A 22,693-nucleotide genomic window follows, 5' to 3' on the forward strand; every position below is an offset into this window, starting at 1 on the left:
TGGGTACAGGAGATGAGGATTTACTTGTTCACATTGTCTAGGAAAACGTTTATAACTTTCAACACAAAACATCATATTTATTTTTTTATTTATTTTTATCTAATATTTAAAGATGAATCACACACTGTAAAACAACTACTATCAATTTGCTTAACTTATTAGGAAGGATGACATGTCTTAATTAGACAATAGCATACCAAAGATGTCATGACCATTTTTGTGGGAATCAATAAACTGAATTACAGAGAGCATGAAAAATTATAAGGTTTCACTAACTAAGATTAAAATGCTATTATACAACTGGCAATCAGACTGTCATTAAGCTGTCAATCTCTTCAATATTCATGCTTAGTTTCTCCTCCATAGTCTTGACCTACATAATTTAAAAAATGACATATCTTGCACAATACTGTTCACTCACATTCTTCTGAGCTTTTTATATGGCGAGAAAGCTCCGGGAGGGATGACCTTGATGGAATTCTGTTCCAAACGTCTGCAATGAAAATAATAAAAATTAATGTTTAGAAAAAAAAGTAAAAATCTAGACACATTTATTTCAGACATAAGTTTCACATCAGGAAGGGTAGTTAGTTTTTTCATGAGAGATCTTTTCTTTTTTTCCTTTGAAAATCAGTACTAAAATTAAATGTGCTGCCCTTTAAATGTGAAGCAAGATTGGAATAAAGTAGCACAATTATGAAATGAAAGTACTAACCCATCACTGCCTAGTCATGGATTCAGCCAGAACTTTACACAGAGTAGGAAGCATTTGTAGAAACAAATTAGGTGTATATTTTAATAAACTATAAGCAAATTAAATACACAGAAGACCTGAATTTTGATGTACAATACATTTTAATGATAATTGTAGGTTTAAAAATTAAATTATGGGGAGGACAGGGGAACCTATGGCTGATGTGTAAAATTAAAACACAAATATAATAAATTTAAAAAGGAGAGAAAAAGACGACAAAGCTGTAATATAATAAAAAATAAAAATGAAATTATCATTCAATATTGAAATTTATAGATCCCAACTTCTAAAGAAAACACACCATTAGTTTAAGAAACTGGTACATTCATAAAATTAATTCTGAAGCCACTTATAAAGCATAGTCTTAAATTCTGAATCTATAAGTTATGGAGAAATTTTCAGTAAACAGTGTCTTTCTGCTAACGTGATACATGACCACCAAAGTAAAAATTATGTCAGAAAAGTGCAGTCAACCACAGGAATATTTTTATCATATGATAAAAATCAGAGTAAAGTCAACTCTCAGACACCATATACTCTAAGATCCTGCTATTGGAGAAAACTAGGAAATATACAGCCAGCCACTAGGTTTCAAGTCACTTAGTAAATATTTTTGTTCATCACAATAACATTCTCTCAACCTTGTTCTTTCCCATATCAGGACCCAGGAGCCATTTCACAGCCTTTACTTTCATTTTTGCTCCAGATCCTTGGGATCTCACTCCAGTGAACCACTAGGGTAGGGTTTAGACATTGAGAGTTGCTGGTAAAAGACTGAGGCTTCCAGAAGGGAAAATACAGAGTGTATGTGTCCTCTGTTTGGGGAATAGCCCTAGAAGCCACCTCACTGACATCATAATTTCAATTTCTAGATGTACCTCTTTTTTTCTTTTGGTTTTTTGAGACAGTGTTTCTCTGTGCAGCTTTGTGTCTTTCCTGGATCTCACTCTGTAGACCAGGCTGGCCTCGAACTCACAAAGATCCACCTGCCTCTGCCTCCCAAGTGCTGGGATTAAAGGCGTGCACCACCACTGCCCGGCTAATGTACCTCCATTTTTATTATTTTAACTTCTTTGGCTTTTGTAGACTTGAAGGTAAGTAGAAATTGTCCTTTCTGTATTACTTCCCTACAAGTTTCAGGAAATTCTCCTATATTAAATTCTTATATTAAACTACCTCAAATAAATAATTTTATAATATAAATAATTATATAATAGTATTTTATTGTCTAGATTTAAAAATATATACATATGTGTACTCATAAAACATACATGTGTATATGTGTTCATATGCATATATACACATGCATACATATTTTATATTTGTACACATATGCATATAGGTATATGGACAATATATATACATGCATATACATTTTTGTATTTGCATATTTTCTCCTTATCAGGCTGTTGGCTTCTATGGCAGATTCATCTCAGAAGACAGGAAACCACCCATGTTAATAAATATGAATGTGAGAGCAGGGGAGAAAGTTCTCCACTATGCAAACATGAGAACCTGATTTTTATCTCTAGCAGCTATGTAAACAGTTGTGGCATATGTATGCAGGAAAAATGGCTGGGACACTCCAGGTTCTTACTGACCAGCCATTGTAGTTGAACCTTGAATTCCAGATTGATTAATTATGTCTCAAAAAATGAGTGGGCCAGGGAGTGGGCCAGGGGCTGGGAAGATTGCTTAGTGATAAAGTTTGTATAATACTCTTGCAGAGGACCTGTGTTGGCTTCCCAGTACCCATGTCAGAGGGCTCACAAATGTTTATCACTCAATCTCCAGGGATCTGATGCCTCCTTGTGGATTCTGTGGGCATGCAGTAACATCTGCACATACCTCCTACATATATACATGAATAAAAAATTGAGTAAATATTAAAGAAGTGATGAGTGACTGACAATGGCATAAGATATCAAATGTCTGCTAGTTTACACACTTACACACACACACACACACACACACACACACACACACATACACAATGTTTAGCATTTGAATTTGATTTGTCTGGGTCTTAAGAAAACACATTTTTCACAGGCTCTAAATCCAGCCAAGACTAAGGTATTTTTACAGCAGTAGGGATCAGTGCCTTTGGCAGTGATACTTTAAAGATCACATTCATTTCAAATTTGATACATTCTTACAGTTAAGTTATAAGAAACTTCAAATAATCAGTCTATGCCAAGGAAACTAGCAGTTAATCACTGGATCATAATAATATAATGATGATGAAAAGTAATAATGATTTTGAGTTTTTTAACAGAATGAAAAATTTGTTCATGCAACTTCTCATAATACCACATGAGACTGTTGAAAATAATGCAAAGTTATATAAAGGAATCAATAAACATCATTCAGTGACTCATTCTTTATATATGAATTGTGCTGTTTGGGGTTGGATAGTGATGAAAAGTATTCTGAACCAATAAATTTATCCAAACTAATTCTATTATTTAATAAAACTTAAGGTATTTCATGGAAAGCTTAATATTCATCTGTGGCTTTAAAGTTTTAGTACATATAATACCTAAACAATTGCTAATTATTTCAGTGGCAATTAAGTGTGTTTTAATATTTGTTTTCAAAATTATTATTTCCTTTAAAAGTCTGCATAAATATATGCACATGGGTCTATATAGTGTAGCAGGAATCTTAAAAGTTCTTATAAACAAAATCAAACCCAAGGCCAGTTATTGGGGTGACTGCTGGAAGATCAGAGAAGCAGAACAAGCCAGTTTCCTCACCTTGCCAGTTCCTCAGCTGGTCTTGTTTCCTCAGACTGCAAGCTTCTGAGTCCTCATCCAGAATGAGTCTCAGCTGAACTGTGCTGCTCCAAAGCCTAAAAGCTTAACCAGCCAAATGCTTCTTGTTTCTGGTCTTCACGCCTTATATATCTTTCTACTTTCTGTTGTCAGTCCCTGGGATTAAAGGCTGGATTTCTGGGATTAAAGGCGTGTGTCTCCATGCTGGCTGTATCCTTGAACACACAGAGATTTGCCTAGCTCTGCCTCCCAAATGCTGGGATTAAAGGCATGCACCACCACCGCCCAGCTTTTGCTATGGCTTGGTCTGACCCATTTTCTAGCCACCATTTTTGGCTTTGTTCTAGTGGCAGTCTGTTCTCTGACCCCAGATAAATTTAGTAGGGTGCACAATATTGTGGGGAACACAATACCACCACAATGTAGATGCTCATGCTTGTGCATATGGGGCCATAAGAGAGTTCTAGATCCATCTGAGATGGAGTTAAGGGCATTTGCAGGACATCTCACTTGCTACATGTGTTCTATGATTTGACCTCAGGTATTCGTGATTGTACAGCAAGTACTCTTAACTGCTGTGTCGTCTCTCTTGACCAGAACTACCTGTTGTTAAGGTAAGTTATATTTTATCTATATTTCATTTCATTGAAAATACTCCTATTTAAATAAATCACAACACAATTAGGAATTATCATTATTTTCTTTGTAAATGGACTATTCAATGTTACAAAAGTTATAAAACAAAGTGAATACAGGACAAAACTATATTTTTACATAGAAATGCAATGCCTCAAATGTAAATAGTGATATTATCTGTGTTGTTTGTTATTGTGATGTACCATGATGCAAATGTCACAATGAAAACTGCTTCACTTCAAACTTATATCACAGAACACTGAACAATGGCATGCTAGAAGGAACTGATGGTCTTTTATATTTGCTTACTTTCAACATAGCTAGCTGAAAAGGGTATTTTAAAAAGCTTGTACTACTATTTACACTTAGCATCTAATTGGTTTGTTGTTGTTGTTGTTGTTGCTTTTTATCACACTGTCTCAGAAGTCCATTAAGGATCAAAATGATTTCATTCCTCCATCAAAAAGAATGAATCTCACATGAGAAGACATACTATCAGTGACAGACACAAGGTAAACTTCAAAACACTTCATTTTCATTTCAGTCATACTTAGTGGACAATGTACTTCCCTTAAACTATTAGCTTTGTTGAGTAATATGCTCCTTTTTACTTTATAAGAACTTTAGAATAAATTTGATAAGCTAAACAACATTCACCTCTAATGGTGTCCTCATAACAAGAAAGAGAAAAAAGCCTTTGACCAGATAATATAAATGAGAAAGAAAAATGTCAGCATTTTCAGGTTCAGAAAAAGGCAGACTATATTTACATTTCTTAACTCTATTGGTTTCTGATCTCTGCTTATTAGCATAGAATCTGCTGAATTTCAACAGTGCACATTTGAGTCCAGTGGTCCATAAAGCATCTAATTAAAAACATTTCAAGATTATGGAAACAGATAGTGTAATGGATAATACATAGTTGCAGGATTAGGTTAAAACACACCATAATTAAGAGCTTTCCAAATGTCAATCCTTCAGAGAATATGCTATGTCATTTTTAGTAAACAAAAATAGATTTAACAAAGTGAATCAGGTAGAAATTCTACACACTGCATACTGCAAGGACAATTCATTTCATGTCAACTTGCCAGAACCAATTTAACCCCCAGGATTTATGTGACTGAATCCACACCATTTTATAATTATATTATATACAAATATACTTATAGCCACGTGTAACTTTTTATTTTATGCATTTAGACACTACACTGTATCATTCTATATAATATATGTAATGAAAGAGATGGCTATTATCACTTCCTTAAAATTTGAAGGATATTTTAGTTATCTGCTCAGTGAGATGAAATATTTAACTGTATTGCGTGGGGACTAGTCTCAAATCCTCACAGGGGATTTAGCCATAACAACCTTTCTTCCCTCATCTTACCTAGCCCTGTGTTTTTGTTTCTATTTATACCATGAATCTCAGCACTTTCATGATTCCTAACAGCAACTGATCTCAGGAACTTCAGGCTCCATTTCAACGATTAAAGAAACAGGAAGACTGGGAAACTGGAAACCATAGAGAATGGAAACTGTGTATAGGTTTAGCTGTAAATACAGAGAAGTACCACTGTGTCACTTGCTGAGTTGGTGCTCTGTGACATTAAATACTCTGCAGTGATTATGATGGGATGAATGTTAGACACATACGTTTTACAGAAAAACTACCATGATAGAATGCTTAAGAAACTGCCACACTATTCATGAGATATTAGACAAATTACTTTAAATTCACTTCTTATACATCTCTCTCAATTCTTATCCAAGTTGAATTATTATTTAAAACAATGCAAATGTCATCCACAGGCTTAGAATTAAAAAGGCCTTCATAATTGGTCATTATATGGTTTGATATGCATAGATTCAAGACTTTTAAAATATTTATCCTTTGTTGACAAAAGCATGAACTTTGTAGTGACACAGAGTTGGATTATATCTGAATCTACCATCATTAGCTTTATGGGCTTTACAGAAGCCATCATTGTTCTTTGTGATTTAGCTTCCACTTTTACAAAATGTTGAAAAACAGTTACTTGGTAAGAAGTGCAGTATAAATAAAATATATAGTATTTCCTTTTACAAAGATAAATGAATAAAGATATGATATACACACATATATCATGATACAATAAAATGTCTACAAATCCTGGTCATCAACACATATTATTTAAAACAATAAATCTGTCACCTGATAGGATCTCTAGTGTGAAATTAATATATGGCAGTAAATAATGTTTAAAAATCAATTAGTAATACAGTGTTTTTTCAGATAATTCCATAACTATAATGAACACATATATAATTCACATCAAAACTGAAAAAAGCTGGTGATAAGATCTAGAATCATACTTAGTAGGGTTTAGGTTTTACTTCACTGTCTTAGAAACTACAAAAGATTTTTATGATACTAAGTAAGATATTTATTTCGATTGACAGTGCCTGTAACATATAGCCCGAGATGCTGATTATACATGGCCATAAAACTGACATGGTTTTGCATTTTCTCCATCTGCTTTTAACATAAATGACAAAAACAGCTGCCAGAGAATGGAACATGGTTTTAATGGGCAAAGGGAGGGAATAAGCAATGACTCTATCTTTGGAAAGTTAAATCGAGCAGTGCAGCCAAGGTAGTCTGGACACAGTAAACAGGGGCATCTGAGAGAAACAAGGTTTCTTTAGACTGGGGAGTCTGTCACCCACTACATGGAAATTTTAAATTCAGTACTTTATACTTACAAAAAGTAACTTTCAACTTTTAAAAATGGGTTTATGCTATTGGTTTCCTTCATGTGTACCTACTAAAATCAATGAAGCATGCTTTAGACTAAAATATTATTTCTTTCTCCTAAGCACTGTCATTGGAACTTCCTCAATTAAATAAATGTCTCCATAGCTGAGTTAATACTGGCCTCTAGATGCTTGAATTTTGCACATAGCTAACACATTTGTCTTAGTGCTGTATCCACACTCTTTGATTATTAGCCGTGTTTGTCTTGAGATGAGTTGTTTCTGAGAATTATCTATTTCTTTAACCTCATTTGATGTCATTTTAGCAAACATCCCCAAGACACACACTGAACTCCTGTTTCCATACAAGGGAAACAAGCTCTCCATTTGGTCTCTTACTCTAAAACAATACAAAAATATATGTGAACATGAACATGTGTATATGTGTCTATATGTGCACATCTCCTGAATGAATGTTGAGTTGTTGGCATTTATTCATGTAGACACATATGCAAATGCTGTAGGATAAGAAGAAATGGGGATATGATATAGATATTATAGGATAAAGTAACAACTTGTTTAAAATGCTTTACATTGCTATTTTAGTTTATAGACACAAGTTTAAAGTTAATTTTGTTGTACTGTATGTATATTTCTACTCTTATTTAAATTATTTTGTTTGTGTAACTCATTTGAATTGTAATGAATAGTTAAGAAACACAGATTAATAATTATAGTCAAACTTACACTCATTTTAGTTAAGTTTTCTAGGAATACATAGGTATAATTCAGTTAGGTAGGTAATCTTCAGACACTTCAAAGAACTACAGAATATGGCATTTGAAATGTTTTAAAAATTTAGACTTTCTGGACAGTGAGACATATCTGTTCCTGGCAGCACTGATTTACTTCAAAGAGAAAGATGGGCATCAAAGACACTCTATATGGAGTTTATTTTCTTGTTGACAAAAATAACCATTTGGTCAAGAAACTGCTCTTGTCTGGATTGTCTGGACTGCTGATAATATGTTGTCTAAACTGGACATACAGTACCCCTAGGAAAATGACCATTGAATTTGACAAAACAAAGTGAGATTGTCCTTCAGGTTCCTGTATCACAGAAGAAACTGACAGACATTCTACAGGACATGGAGAGAAGCAACTGAGAGACTTTAGGCCTATAGGCTGAAGAAGTATGTCCCAATGTTGTAGAGGAAATTTGGGTAACTGTTCAGGTAGCCAGCTGTCTCTGTCATTCTAGATTTTTGGAAGTTGTTTACAATGCACTTCCTGTTTACTTAGGTAATATTATACCCTTCTGGGGCCTTTGATGTAGTTGAAGACTAGATAGTTATAATTATAATATTCCTTGGTTATGATAGAAGACAATTTGGAAGCCGGGTGGTGGTGGCGCATGCCTTTAATCCCAGCACTTGGGAGGCAGAGCCAGGCGGATTTCTGTGAGTTTGAGGCCAGCCTGGTCTACCAAGTGAGTTCCAGGAAAGGCACAAAGCTACGTAGAGAAAGCCTGTCTCAAAAAACCAAAAAAGAAAAAAAAAGATGAGCTAGATATGAAACCTTAGACTCACAAATATAGGATAGATAGAATATTTTCTTTAATTTTGCCAAATATGTATAGACTAGATATTGTAACTGTAATTCTTGCTTGATAACTGTACTATTACATGTAAATTTCCTATGTCAAAGTTAAAACCTTCCCTTTTGATTAGACAGAAAAGGGGAAATGCTGTGGAATAATGCTTTTGTACACTGGTTAAACAGAACACTGGTTGACCAGTAGCCAGGCAGGAAGTATAGGTGGGATAAGCAGTCTAAAGAAATGCTGGGACAAGGAAGAACAGAGTCAGGAGTTGCCAGCCAGACACAGAGGAAGCAAGATGTCAAGGCAGAACTGAGAAAAAGTGCCAAGCCAAAGGCTAAATATAGATAAGGATTATGGATTAAATTAAACGTAAGAGTTAGTTAGTAATAAGCCTGAGCTAAAGGCCAAGCAGTTTTAATGAATATAAGCCTCTGTTTGTTTCCATGGATCTGAGCAGCTGTGGCCAATGCAGGACACAGGAAAACTTCTGACTTACCCTAAAAATTCACTTAGGGTAGAATAAATGAATTAAGAGGAAAATGGACTCAGTCACATTTAGCAAAATAATGTATTTATGGAAAAAGAGTGAGATTAAAAAAGCCAATAAAATTAAGTTTTCATCTATATCCATATGTATATCTCTATCTATCATCTGTTTATCTATCTGTCTGTGTATCCATCTATTTATCTTTCTATCCATCTATTTATCTTTCTTTCTATCTATCTATCTATCTATCTATCTATCTATCTATCTATCTATCTATCTATCTATCTACTTATGGACCACCTATCATCTATATCCTTATCAATATAATGAAGTAAAAAAAAGTCTATTGTTGTTTTTTTAAATAATAACAAGCCATTGGGATAGTTACCATGAATCATGCCTTGTATTTTGTCTCAAATTGGCAAATTATTTTCATTTGTAAATAACCATCTAACTTCTTAACCTCTGAAACGAATTAACCACAAATCCATTGAGGTAATTGTTTTTTAAAATAGCAGCCTTGATCCTTCTGAGAATGAATAATACTTTGGGTCTCATATATTCACATTTTTAAGTCAGATTTTACATTTTTGAGTTCTGCCTTTTGTTTTTATGATGTTAAGTGGTTAAGGGAATCAATCACATTAGTGCTAGAGGGACACATTGGGAAATCTCATCATTACCTGCTTCTAGGCTCGCCTTTATCCTCTTTTGTAGGGTCTGGCACAAAGGTGTGTTTCAGCTCCTTTCTTTCTTCCTGAACATTAGGGTGATTTTTATAACAAGCCACTCTATTCCTGCCACTCTCTTGCCTAAACCATTCTCCCATGCAGTACAATTACAGTCCAGCCAAGCCTCAAGCTTTAGCTTTGGCTGTGCCCATCGGCAATCGCAAACTTTCAGTTTCAGTAAAAACACAGAGCTCTCTCCCTTTTCCAGGGTTGTTACAAGACGTTTCCTTTGTATAAGAAAACTTCCAATTTTCTTTACAGAAAAGCACATCCTTGTACCTGAAAAGGATGTGATTCTCCCAGGCACATCAGGTGCCCTGCTCCCCTTTTTCAGAAAATGGAATTTATGATTCTCATGATGCTTTCAATGACTCTGCATAAAGGTTCAACGTTTTGCATTATAAGCTGCTTGAAGGCAGTCACTGTGTACTTTCAGACTTAACATCTGATGCAGGGTGGTGGGCATTCATACTGACCATTCATATTGTTCATACATATCTTTTTTATAGGTCTACTCACAGACTTTTGGGAATTTTTAAGGGACTCTCCTGGAGTTCCTTTTTGGTTGTTGTTATTTGTTGTGTTCTCTAATGTTTCCTCTGATTTTCTTAAAATTTTAGTATAATATTTTTCATTTATAAAGAAATGTGACCCAAACCCTTTATGTTTAAAGTGTCATGACCCAGAATCTTTTGTAATTATCTTTATCCTTGTGTTAACTATTTTTACAATATGATTTTTAAGAGTGTTAAGGTATACATATAATAGGTATAAGTGCTGCCTTGATATTATCTTGCTCAATGAATACAAAATTATAGTAATATAGAATGCAGAACCAACTTATGCTGTAGGCTAGTTTACCTTGTATTGTAGATATAAAATAATAAAATATATTAAAAATCCTACCTAGTTGTTAGTTACTTAAATAGAAATAGTTTCTTAACATTGTGAACTAAAGTAAAATCATCCATCTTCAATTCCATAATATTTTCTTCAAGCACAAGAAACTAACTTTCCATAGTAAAAATAAGTTCTCAGTGAACTTTTTTAACTTATTTAAAATTACAGAAAACTGGATCTGGAGAGATGGTTTGCCAATTAACTGCGGCTCATGAACTTGCTGAGGACAAGAGTTTGGTTTCTAACACTACTTAAAGCAGTTCACAACCACATATATCTCCATACATCTTCTGGCTTCCATGATTGGCTATGCACATGTGATATACAATCACACTGACACACACACACACACACACACACACACACACACACACTAAAAAGTAAATCTTTTTAAAATTAATAAAAAGTGAAATTATATGTGATTTATTTACCTTCATGACAAATGACCCAGAATATGTATATATATATATGTGTGTGTATATATACATATACATATATATACGCATACACATATATATGTGTGTATGTGTATATATATATATATATATATATATACACACACACACACACATACATATATATATATATATATATATATATATATATGAAGCATGAAAGCAAATTACAGACTTGGGTAAGAAATGAGATGCTAGCATAGGGGAAATGCAAGTTGGGGAGAGGAGGAAACTGAACTAGGGTGAATATGGCCACAGTACTAGATACATTTGAAAGGAATTGCTTTTATGAAATTTAGTGCTATATATGAGTATATTATCAATAAAATTATAGTACACTGATGCAATCTTTTAAAGAATAAGGATTATTGACTGCATGCTACTTCCTCTGCATTATCTCTATCGTATATTCTTCATCTGTCAGTAATAACAAATCCAGTGGAGATTAAATGATTACTGTGACTTTCTTTTCCTAATCTACTTCAGACTGTCTTCTATGTTCTAACTAAGCTCAAAGAACTTCAATAGTACATGGCTACAAATAATAGAGTTTCATTAGAACACTTCATTTTTTTTATAATGTCTCAAAATGAAATGTTATCTTCACATCCAACTCTATAATCTCTGTAGCCTACCAGTCACTTCCACCTCTGTCATTTGTTCCTAGTGTGTCTTTCTTACAGACTCTGACCTGCACTTCCCAAACAATAGCTTATTCTTCTTGCAATACCCAGCTATAAAACAAATACATGGAAATGGTAAGATATTATTCCAGCAATTAAACCTTGGATGAAGATACTATTATGTGCACAAATTGTTTTGGTGCTGTGTAAAATCTCAATGGGTTTGGGGGGCTCTGTAGAAGATTATGTCTCTTACCCTAATCATCTAAACACATTATTAAACACATATTATACCTGAAAATAGTGAAGACGACTTTTGGAACTAAGATTATTCTCATATATAGAAAAATGAAGCAGTTAACATAACAGAAATTAAACAAATAGGTTGAAAAAAGACAGTTTTTAAAAATAACTGTTCTTTTTTATTTTTATGAGAAATTGTTCCTCTTCTATTAATTTAAACAAACAATCAAAAGATGATTATGGTGTTACAATTTAGAGTTGGCCTTTTAAAACAGTAACATGATGGATGATGTAGGCAATTAGAAATACCTTCTTCATTAATGGAAACTGAAACAAAGATTTTCCTTGATACTTCCTATGATGCTGACATTCTGAACTGCATCATACATGCAATTGCTTTATACCCATGGTTTAGATTTCACAAGGACATTAACACTCAATCCTCAGTGCCATGAAAAGAAGGTCTATAACAGTTAAGAGAATTGAGATTTTGATAGAGGTAGTGACTATGCCACATACCTTAAAATGCTTTCTAGCTAAATAACAGACTGGACACTTGCTGCATTCTAGCACATTCTATACTTTATATGCTCTACTCATTTAAACAGGATCATGAGACTTCAATGTAAATGTGAGTTTTTGAGAAGCTAGCAACCCTCTAGCTCTGGTTTATTTACTACTGTTGGCCACCCCTTTGTACGCCATTGCTTTAGCAAGAATCAAACATCACAAAACCCCCAGACCCTAAAGTCAGGATGAGATGCACAGATTCTCTCTAAAAGAGCCCAAATGCTTATTTGAAGACAATTCTCCTGAAATGTATTTCTTTTAACTGTACTTGTAATAGAATCAAAGTCATAACCATTTTAACAATGTACTTAATTGAACAGAGGAAGGGTCAATACACTTCTAAAAAGGTAATTTGCCTAAGGCGACTAATGAGAGGTGCCAGATAACCCCAAATTTCATGAAAGCAAATCATGGGTTGGATTAATAGGGAGGCAGAATGAGAATGAGAAAAGTCAGGGCACGTACATTTCCGTAATAGTCTCGGGAAGATTTGTGGGGATCTCGGTGAGACCTTTCCCTCGGCAGTCTACAATATTGTTGCTACAGGTACAGGCAGCAGGGCAGTGCAGAACACTGCAAGAGGGTGCCATAAATGACTGGTGACCTAAAAGGAAACAAACAAACAAACAAAAAACAAAAAAACCACATCAACAGCAGTTAGACTTTTTCTCTTGAATTTCACGAAGGAGAGATCTGCAGACTGTGCTCATCTAAGTAAGCAGGAGACAAAGATCAAGGCCTCTCACACTCATTCATTAATAAGCATCCTCAGTATTTCTAGAATATAGTTTGGAAAGCATGCAGTTATATCTTGAGATTTAAAAACGGAAGTCATAAGAGTTGTAATATTTTTAAAGTTTGGAAAAGATTAGTAAAACTAAATTCAGATTCAAGACCAGAATTCTTTACAAAAGTAACAGTATATTTCAGATATTTCAGAATGATCTATATTATTTCTAATAACCTTAAGAGGAGCTTGGTTTTAATCAAACTGATAAAGTATAATTTATTTTGTTTCTGGGAAAAAAATAACAGAGGACTTCCATCTTGTTTGACATAACTGTTGGTCAAATTAAGTTATCTTGAGCCAGCAAATGGAGGAGAAAACTAGATAATAGAAGTTCGATGTCTGGGTAGATTCAAAATTGCTGCTTTCTTTTAAGATATTAGAGTAATTTGTAGGAGATCATTCTGTAATTGTTCATCCAAATGACTCTTTTCAGGGCTTCATCTGATAGAAACTTTTGCTATGAGCAGTCACCTGCGGATACGTAATTTCAGTACTCAGTGTTTGAAAACAAACGTACTCTGAAATCAGATTTCCCAGTCTGGGTAATGAAAACCAGAACATCATCAGCCAGGCTGCATCAAACAGGCGCCTGCTTAGCCATGGGTTCTGGCGAAAATCAGGACAACCCTCTGGGATCTTCTGGAAAGGGATCCTCCCCCTGGGAGACAAGTGCCAGGGAAGAGACTGTGAGCTAGCCGCTAAACCCATCCCTCCACACAAGCTTCAATCTACAACCACGTTCTAAGTCTAAAAAATGCAGGAAGGGAGAAAACAAACACACAAAATTATAAACTTGCCTTCTTCCTCATCTAGGAGGCAGCAAGGAAACAGCAAAAAAGAGAAAAACGATGGTTAGTAGAGAATGGTTAGTCATTTGCTTGGATTTTTAAAAAGCAATCAAACATACTGAGAATATTCCATGGCAGTTTGGAGATCACAAAGTGTGGAAAAAACATTTAACTGCCCGAAAGACAGCTTTAAATGTCCACAGAGGAGCTAGCAATTCCCGTCCAATCATTTAAAAATGTGAACTGTTTTCGATGCATGGTAGTCTTCTCTTGGTAAGCATGAGTGGAGAGACTAGGACTTCCACAGATACCAGAACTAGTGGCTTTACAAATCTGTTATATACAATGGGGTTGCATTTTAATATAGCCTATGCAAATCGCCCTATAATATCAATCATTTTTGGATGACCTACAACGCTGGATAGAATAGACATGATATGCCAATATTTGTCACAATATTGCATCACTTACAGACTAAAGACAAGAAAACAATGGTAAAGTTTCATTTGTTTTAGAAACGTTTTGATCCTTGGCTCATTAAATCCATACCCGTGCAATTCATAAATATGAAAATCCAGCTATAAAGTGATGTCAAAATTTGTTATGCCTGGAGATGTAGCACAGTGGAAGAGTTTTTACTGAGACATATGAGGGCCTGGATCCCCAGGACAATAAAAAATTTATGTGTTTCATTATATTTTAATAAATTGTCCTGAAGCACACTTAGCCATAAACTTATAAAATATTAGTCATATATATGTATATAATATATGTATACATACATATATATGCATATACATACAGACTATATATGTTGAGATCTTTGAACTTGAACAGATAAAATTGGAAAAGCTTATTATTTTACACTATATTTTAGTCTCTATTATAGAGATTAATTTATATTGTTCATATAATTGTCTCAAGAGGGGCAAAATGAGGAAGCTATGTATGAAATATTTATATTACTGTTTAGATAAACAGAACACAGCAAATTGTAGCTACTGATAAATTTGGTTTGCAGACATTTTGGGACTTAAGGCAGTTACATATTTATTTTAAGTAAAAGTTAATCATTAGATGTATATATTTATAAAGAGATACCCCATTATTTTATAATTACAATTGAGTTATACTGAATTTTGGAGTAAGTATTCAAGATTACTGGTCATCTTTCACTAATTAATTTAAAAGTAGATAATAATCATTACTAAAAAAGGTAACATTTTGCAAGTATTGTTACAATCTAGGAATTTCCTAAATTCCCGTGGGATGCAAATGGAAAGATTTTATTTTTTTATCAATAATTGCCCTAGGTACAAATATCCTAGAATCTAGAATTCTTCTCACTGCAAAACAGAGTCTCCATGGTGATGAGTGCATGATGGCCCCCCAGAAAGCAAATCTGAAATTTTGAAATTTGAGTTCCTCACACCTGTTAAACTATAGCATAAAAGTAAAAATAAATATTAATACTGTAACCTCACTGATCTTACCACTGCAGACAAATTCTCGTTTTTGAACCTCTGCTACATTATGTCCCCTTAGGTGGGATGGGCCCATACACTGCGTGTACAAGCCCACCCGAGGCCTTTGGCGAAGCCAGTCCGAGAGCCAAGCCAGGTGGCAGTCACAGTACAAGTTGTTTGAATGGAGTCGACTAAACAAGAGAGAGGAGTTCAAAACAAGATAATAGGACACAGTTAATTCAAACTTTGTTAATACAATACTATATATATATTTAAATCAACACAAGCAGACACGTCTTAGGGAATTACTATACAATTATTTCTCAGATAATTAAGGAAGTTCACAAAAATGAGTCAATTCTCTTCCTTTTACTGAGCTGGGCAAAAGGATAGAATAAGTAGGACCATGAAATTATTTTGCCTATATTCATTCAAAAGAGTAATGAGAAAAAAGTATCAGCTCAGGGCAAATTACCCTGCATCCCCAACATAACAAAGGCAATGGAGGTGGTCCAAGGCTATGGGCATGAAGGGGATGGAGAGCGAGTGTTTAGAGATAAAGGTGTGGCTTATAGACCAAATATCAGTAAGGTCCTACCGTTATTAGTTTCTATAGCAACGGTTTACAAAGGCATTTTAGGATAGCTGAATTTTGCTGAGTAAGATAAATAATAATTCAAAACAAGACAGTCTGTTTTTAACATACCTCTTCTAATTTCTCCCCTCCCTCCCTCCCTTCTTCCCCCCACTCCACCCCATCCAGTCTCTCAGAAAAGGAATTAGCTGAATTTGGCTCTCAGGATCTAGCTTCAAAGAGCAAAGAGTAAAATTAAAAGGCAAAAGTGTCTGGAAGGGAAGAAATTAAATAAGACCCCTTTATGTTGCCATGATGTTCACAAGATCATGGATTCCTTCCAAATTGCACATAGTACTTCTCCATTAATAAAATATCAGGCAAATGTATCCACTAAATTAGGTAAATGACTTCAAACTGGCTTTTACATTTGCTCAAGCTAAAGAAAGGGGCACCTAATGCTATAAATCACAATATCATTCCTAGAATTGTCTATGACACAGTGAAACAATTTTAGCCCCTTTTAGCTGATGTGTTCAATTCTAACTCAATAAAGATAATGGATAGTAAAATCTAGAACTCAGGCTAGAAAGATAATCAGAGTATAAAAATGGAATTTTTAAGTACCAGTGATGCTATAGAAAAATGAGCCAACCAAAGGGGGGGGGGTTAAAGTTAAATGATGGCTTTATTCTCCTTGAGTGTGTGTATAAGAACTAGGGTGTCCTACATCAAAACCAGAAGGCATATCCTGAGGTCAAATATTAGATTCTGGGGAAGATGAGTGACCAGTTCTTTAGTTTACTGAGAATTTGAAACACTGCCTTTGGTGCCTTTTCGATCACTCTGTACCAAATATGTCCATTTAAACACAGCCTGCTACCATGTCCACATCAAATAAGGAGTGGGAAAAAGATATTAAAAACTGCTTCTTTGAAAGACTAGCTAGTAAAGGCACTAAAATGCAATGGGATATTGTTTTACAGTTTCAGTAGATTTCCTTTTACAGGGATGAAAATCATGGTCCTTTCTTTTCACAGACATTACATAAAGTTAACATTAAATTGGTTTTGTCAAATATGGTTTGAGTAAGTGAGACTATTAATTAATCTCATTCTCATAAGTAAACTTTAGTTATTAAATTAGTATTGCCAAGGTATTAAAAGACTTATGATTTAATGTACATTTTATTTTATTTTTTTTTAGATAAGGACTCAGCATGCATCCCTAGCTAAGTTGGAACTTTCTATGTAGACAAAACTGGCCTTGTACACATTGCCTCCACCTGCTTCTGCTACCTGAATATTGGGTTAAAGGCCCTGCCACTACACACAACTCAATGTGTATTTATTTAAGAAATAAAACGAATGCTTTAAAGTACCAGATATTTGATTTCTTACTTATTCATTTATTTTGTTTATTTTTTAAGGGAGATTCTCATTTAACCCACCCTGTGTGACCTCCCCATGGAGCGAAGGCTGGTCTGGACTGCTTGAACTTCCTGTTTCCTCTCAAATGATTGGATGCCAACTGTGCATTCTTATGCCTGGCTTAGTTATATGCTATTTTAAAATGAGAAATATTTTCGAAAATTTAATCAAAATAGACTTAACCGATTAAAAAACACATTTTGTTTCCATGTTTCCAGTAATTCACTTTTTAGGTCTAGGTGATTTTGAAAACCAGTTCACAAGAGATTCATGTCTTTAAATACCAAAATTTAATATCTACACATTGGGGTTTAATGATTAATTTTTCTTGGAGACAGAAAAGTAAGCTGTTGCTCATACTTTATTTCACAAAAATATCTTAATGACTGTGTGTAACCCTGGAAAGATATTTTTAAATATAAGTGCTGACACAGCTTTAATTATGCAAGGACCAGTGGGTGATGCCCTGACTTTACATTACAGAAAACACAGGAGCACAGTTTATCTGTATTAGGTCTGCTTCTAATAGAGTAATAAAATCATAAAGATTTCCCATTTATCATTTCTGACAGCCAATCAAGGAGTCTTCCAGTTCTTAATGAAATGTGACCTCTACAATAGCTCAAAGTAAATGTTTTATTTTACTTCAAACTTTCTGCAATGCATATCATTTTAAGGAACCTTCACATTTTCAGAGTAATAGTTCATTTCCTAGATAACATTTCTAGAATCCTTCCAAAGTTTCACTTTGTTTGCCTGTGGTGTAATGAATGTCCTATACCCTGCTTATTAAAACTTGCAGTGAAGAAACAGCCTTAATTAATTAAATCCATCTTTCTTTGCATTTTAGCTACTTACAATGTCCTAAGTTTAGGCATGTGGTTGAAACTTGCCACTGAAAGTCTAGTAATATTGTTATTGTTGAGTGTGCTGTAGAATAAAAAAAGTTAAAAATTTTAGTTAGATATGGAAAACCATTGATCATTTTATATTAACATCAAATATTTCTCATGACTCTATGTAAGTAAATAAACAACATCCTCATAGAGAAGACAGAAAATTCACTATTTTAGAGGAAAGATGATGACTAATTTTCATATTTCAAAATATTTCTATGCATTCCATTTTATTTAACAATTGTTATACATGTATGGCTTAGGTCAGAAATTTTCACTCTATTATACTATTCCATGCAAGCCTGCTTACCATAACAGAGTCAGTTAGGAACTGCATTTTACATTTTTTTGTTTAATTAGTGTCTAATTATTGTCCATGGATATGTACACATTCTTGGACTCTTCAGGTGAAATTTCGTACCTGCAACCCATAATCATTACTATGGAGGACTACTTAATTACTCTTTGCTGTGGATGCTACTGCTAATCTTTGGGTGTAAAACAATCCATCTATACTTGGCGTTTTCATCTTTTGAAGATGAAGTGTCTTACTCTGGCAGCATATTAAAGCTTTGATGTAGTCTGTTTTAGTTATAGCATGGCATACTTTCCTTTATATAATTCTGCTGGGTCACAATCTCGGTAATCATTTTGTGACATAGCACAAGAAAGGAGTTTTGTTGAAAATTATAATTCTTGCTTGGTTCAGATTGCTTCTTCTCTCCTTTAATATATATAATGGTCAATTTAATTAGTTATTATTACTTTGAAGATGGGGAAGAGAGTCAATTGAAAGAGAATTCCTTTGAGAAGTAAACTTTATACTTCCAACAGATATATGGAAATAGCATTTGACAAGTAGTTCATGTTGCCTGAGCATAAGAAAATGCTAGATTTAAGACAACATGAGGTGATGGATTCAATGTTTTATAGATGCTCGTAAATTATGTATTTTCTCTATGTGACTTTAAGTCACTAGGTTAGTTATTCTATCTGTGAATACCTTTTAAAACTAGGTAACAAAGAGTCATTCAGCGATTTGAGTCCACAGCTGATGTAACCAGCTTTCCTGATAAGTCAACTCCTGATCCCCAGAAAACACTCTGCAGCTGTCAAGCCCAACAACTGATGGATTGCCTAAAGAGGGCTTGCAAATGTGCTCTTTCTGGTTCTAACACAGTTGATTAACCAAATGAAAGAAAAGAATTAATTATTATTATTATTAAGAACAGGTAGGAGATGAATCTACAAATTTCCATTTCAAGGTTCCTGGAATGGTCATATTGTTTGGCCATCTTCCATAGCACCAGAGGAACAAACAACTGAACATTAGGTATGACAACAGTGAATATCATGTCTAGTTTACTGAAGAGCACACTGTCTTCCACTGTCAGTCATTTTTGCTTTTTCGTTTTTTTTTTTTTTTTTTTTTTTTTCTGTCAAGAGTTGGAGGTTTTATTGAAGATATTTTAATACGTGACTTTACCATGGTAATCAGAGGAAAGAATGGGTGCTCTGAAAAAAAGAAAGACATCCTCAAGTGTGCCTACAGACTCCACAAGGGCGAGTCTTGTCTCTTCTTCTCTGTTTTTCTTGCCCATTCCATTTCTTTGCCTCCTCATTTCATTTATGCTAAGGAGTGACCTCCACAGACTGCTGAGTTTAAAAATCCCAGTGCAAACTCTTCACAAGGCTCAAAAGTCAAACACCTGGATCATCAGTGTATCACTTTTGCCTGGGCAGAACCCTCAGGCTCTTGTCAATTTCCCACTCAAAAAATCACTTTCTTTTTTCACAGATCACTCATAATCTCCTGCGATAAACTAGTCACCTCACTTTCACATCACCCCCAGGCTATTTCACAAAATGAACAAACATACCAAATTCTCTCTTACTGTTTCCAATTCTAAGTGTGTTGTCTCATTCATCTCTGCAGGTGGGTCTGTTCTCAAAGAGACTTGACTTCTACTGACGTCTTTTCTAGATCTCAAAATTTAGGCTTACTCAACATAACTACATTGTTTGAAGGCACAAAGCACACTGAGATCTGATGTTGAGATATCTTCTATGAACACTTTATCCTACATATGAACTAATTCAAATTTAAAGTTGACTCTCTTTTACCAGAATATGTTTTATAGAACAGGTACCTTGGTGCAAAAATACAAAACATTACCCTTGAAATGATGAAGTACATGTTACAATTTGATGATGATTTAGTTGCTCATTTCTTAGTGCCAAGTGAGAGAAAGAGTTGGCAGAAAGTCTGCTATTTAATGGATATGACTCACGACTTTCCGTTTAATTAACTTATATCTATTCTGTGGGCAAAAAATATGTAAGACTAGCATTTCCATTTCATTTCTGTGTTCCGTGTCCCAATAAGAAGAAAATCATATAGATAAATTTAGTTTTCAATGTTGAGACTATTTCTTCATAGTAAGAATACGTAGTTAATTTTATATTCTATCAACTAAGAATTCCATAGGAACCCAGCTTACCATGAGCAATAAACTGACTCTTGTCTCACCTACCCTGACTTTTCTCTTGGAATCTCAGATTTATTAACTGTCTGTATAAAAAAAAAAATTGTTATCAAGACATTTTATCAATGATCAGCACAATTACGCTGTATTCTCTTGTTGGCTTCAATACTGTCAGACAGTCAAATATGCTCATGGAATAAAAATAAAATGCAAATTAAAACCCTGGGAATCTTAAATCACACTTGAAGCTTAAGTTGCTATTCTTCTTTTTTTTTTTTTTTTTTTTTTTTTTTGCATGAAGTCAGAAGATAAGATCCCACAGAGTCAGAATTCTGTCAACTTTCTTTCAGGAACGCTGCTTAGTATATATGTCTACTTAGTAACTCCATCTTCTTAAAGTTTTATCCCATTTTCCTTTATCAATCAAATTATGGAAAGATTGTTTGAAATGCATTAAATATATTACCTTTACAATGTATATATATTATATTCATGACATTACAAAATTTTACCATAAAACATTTAAATATTTTGAAAACACACATTTTCTTGTAATGTATAATTTTAATTATTTTCATCCATAATCAGGTTCTAATCATCATGTATCTCTATGTTATAAAATTAGGAGCCTCATTCCAATGTTTTAGATTTTTATTTAATTTCATGCATTACTATTCTTTATCATGTTGCATAATAATGGTTCCCTCAGAGGTCAAACTTTAGATGTTTTATTAAGACAAAAAATAACAATAGTCAATCTTTAAATTTTTATTTTATTTGTATATTAATGGCCAATCGTTAGAAATTTTATTAAGATGAAAATAACAATATGCACAGTGACTGTATTTCCAAAACGTTCTGTATTTAAGTAAATACATAGTTATTATATATATATATATATATATATATATATATATATATATGTAAAATGCTTCAGTTGTGGCACTGACACTTTCTCTCCCTCTGATACACACTCTCAGCTCTCCTGCCCCCACCCCCCACATACAGGCAGAACACACAGGTTAGAAAGTGGCTTTAAACTAAAGCGGACCTAAGCACTTTTCACCGACTTTCCAAAAGGAAAAAGATTTTTTTCAGCAACCATAAAAATGCCTCCTTATACAGAACAATTTACAAGAGTGTCATTTGTGATTTTTATCAACTCTTTAAGATTGAAGGGCAGCTAGAAAATCTTCTCTAATATGTAATAAAAATAAAAATCACAAAGCAATCTTACTAAAATAAGTTATCTTGGTTGAAAGATTATTCATTTTCAGAATATGTTTTATTTCAGTGGCTCCCAAAATCCTCAATTAACCCTGTCCCCCTGTTTTGTGGAGGGTGGACTCAATAATTCCTCTACAACTTTTAACAAATTGATGAGATATTCAAAACCATTTCACATTCAGCACATCAGATTTCTGACTATGTCTCTGAAATGGATCTTATCCACAGCTCATTCAAATTAGGAATTCAAATTCAAAATAAACATATAAAACATACAAAAATAAAGTTGATATGTCATCATGAAAAATGGCGTGATTAAATAAAAACACCTTTCCATTACACACTAACCACAAAATTTATCAGTAAATAGAGGTTTAGTTTGACTTTTTATCTTCATATTTAGGAATTTGGGAACTTCTGAAAGATCTATCCATGCCATGAGGATATTTTATTAAAAAAAAAAAAAAACCCAAAAAACAGATCTTTCAAGTACTCTTCTTAAATACAGTGTCTACATAGAAACA

General features: G+C 33.9%; 1 protein-coding gene across 11 annotated transcripts in view; it reads right to left on the reverse strand.

Annotated features, from left to right (window-relative positions):
* Slit2 (slit guidance ligand 2) overlaps positions 1 to 22,693 on the reverse strand; it is a 344,297-nt gene that overhangs the window by 93,315 nt on the left and 228,289 nt on the right. For 8 of the 11 annotated variants that reach the window (XM_036200673.1, XM_036200668.1, XM_036200671.1 and 5 more), the window contains exons 7-11: positions 18,419 to 18,490; positions 15,584 to 15,747; positions 14,100 to 14,111; positions 12,978 to 13,116; positions 422 to 493 (exon numbers count right to left, since the gene is read on the reverse strand). In XM_036200673.1, coding sequence (XP_036056566.1) covers positions 422 to 493; positions 12,978 to 13,116; positions 14,100 to 14,111; positions 15,584 to 15,747; positions 18,419 to 18,490 — 459 coding nt within the window. The remainder of the gene's footprint in view (positions 1 to 421; positions 494 to 12,977; positions 13,117 to 14,099; positions 14,112 to 15,583; positions 15,748 to 18,418; positions 18,491 to 22,693) is intronic. The other 3 variants (XM_036200674.1, XM_036200672.1, XM_036200664.1) reach the window with 1 other exon arrangement.

The sequence above is a fragment of the Onychomys torridus genome, chromosome 10 (assembly GCF_903995425.1).
Source record: "Onychomys torridus chromosome 10, mOncTor1.1, whole genome shotgun sequence".
Classification (NCBI taxonomy): domain Eukaryota; kingdom Metazoa; phylum Chordata; class Mammalia; order Rodentia; family Cricetidae; genus Onychomys; species Onychomys torridus.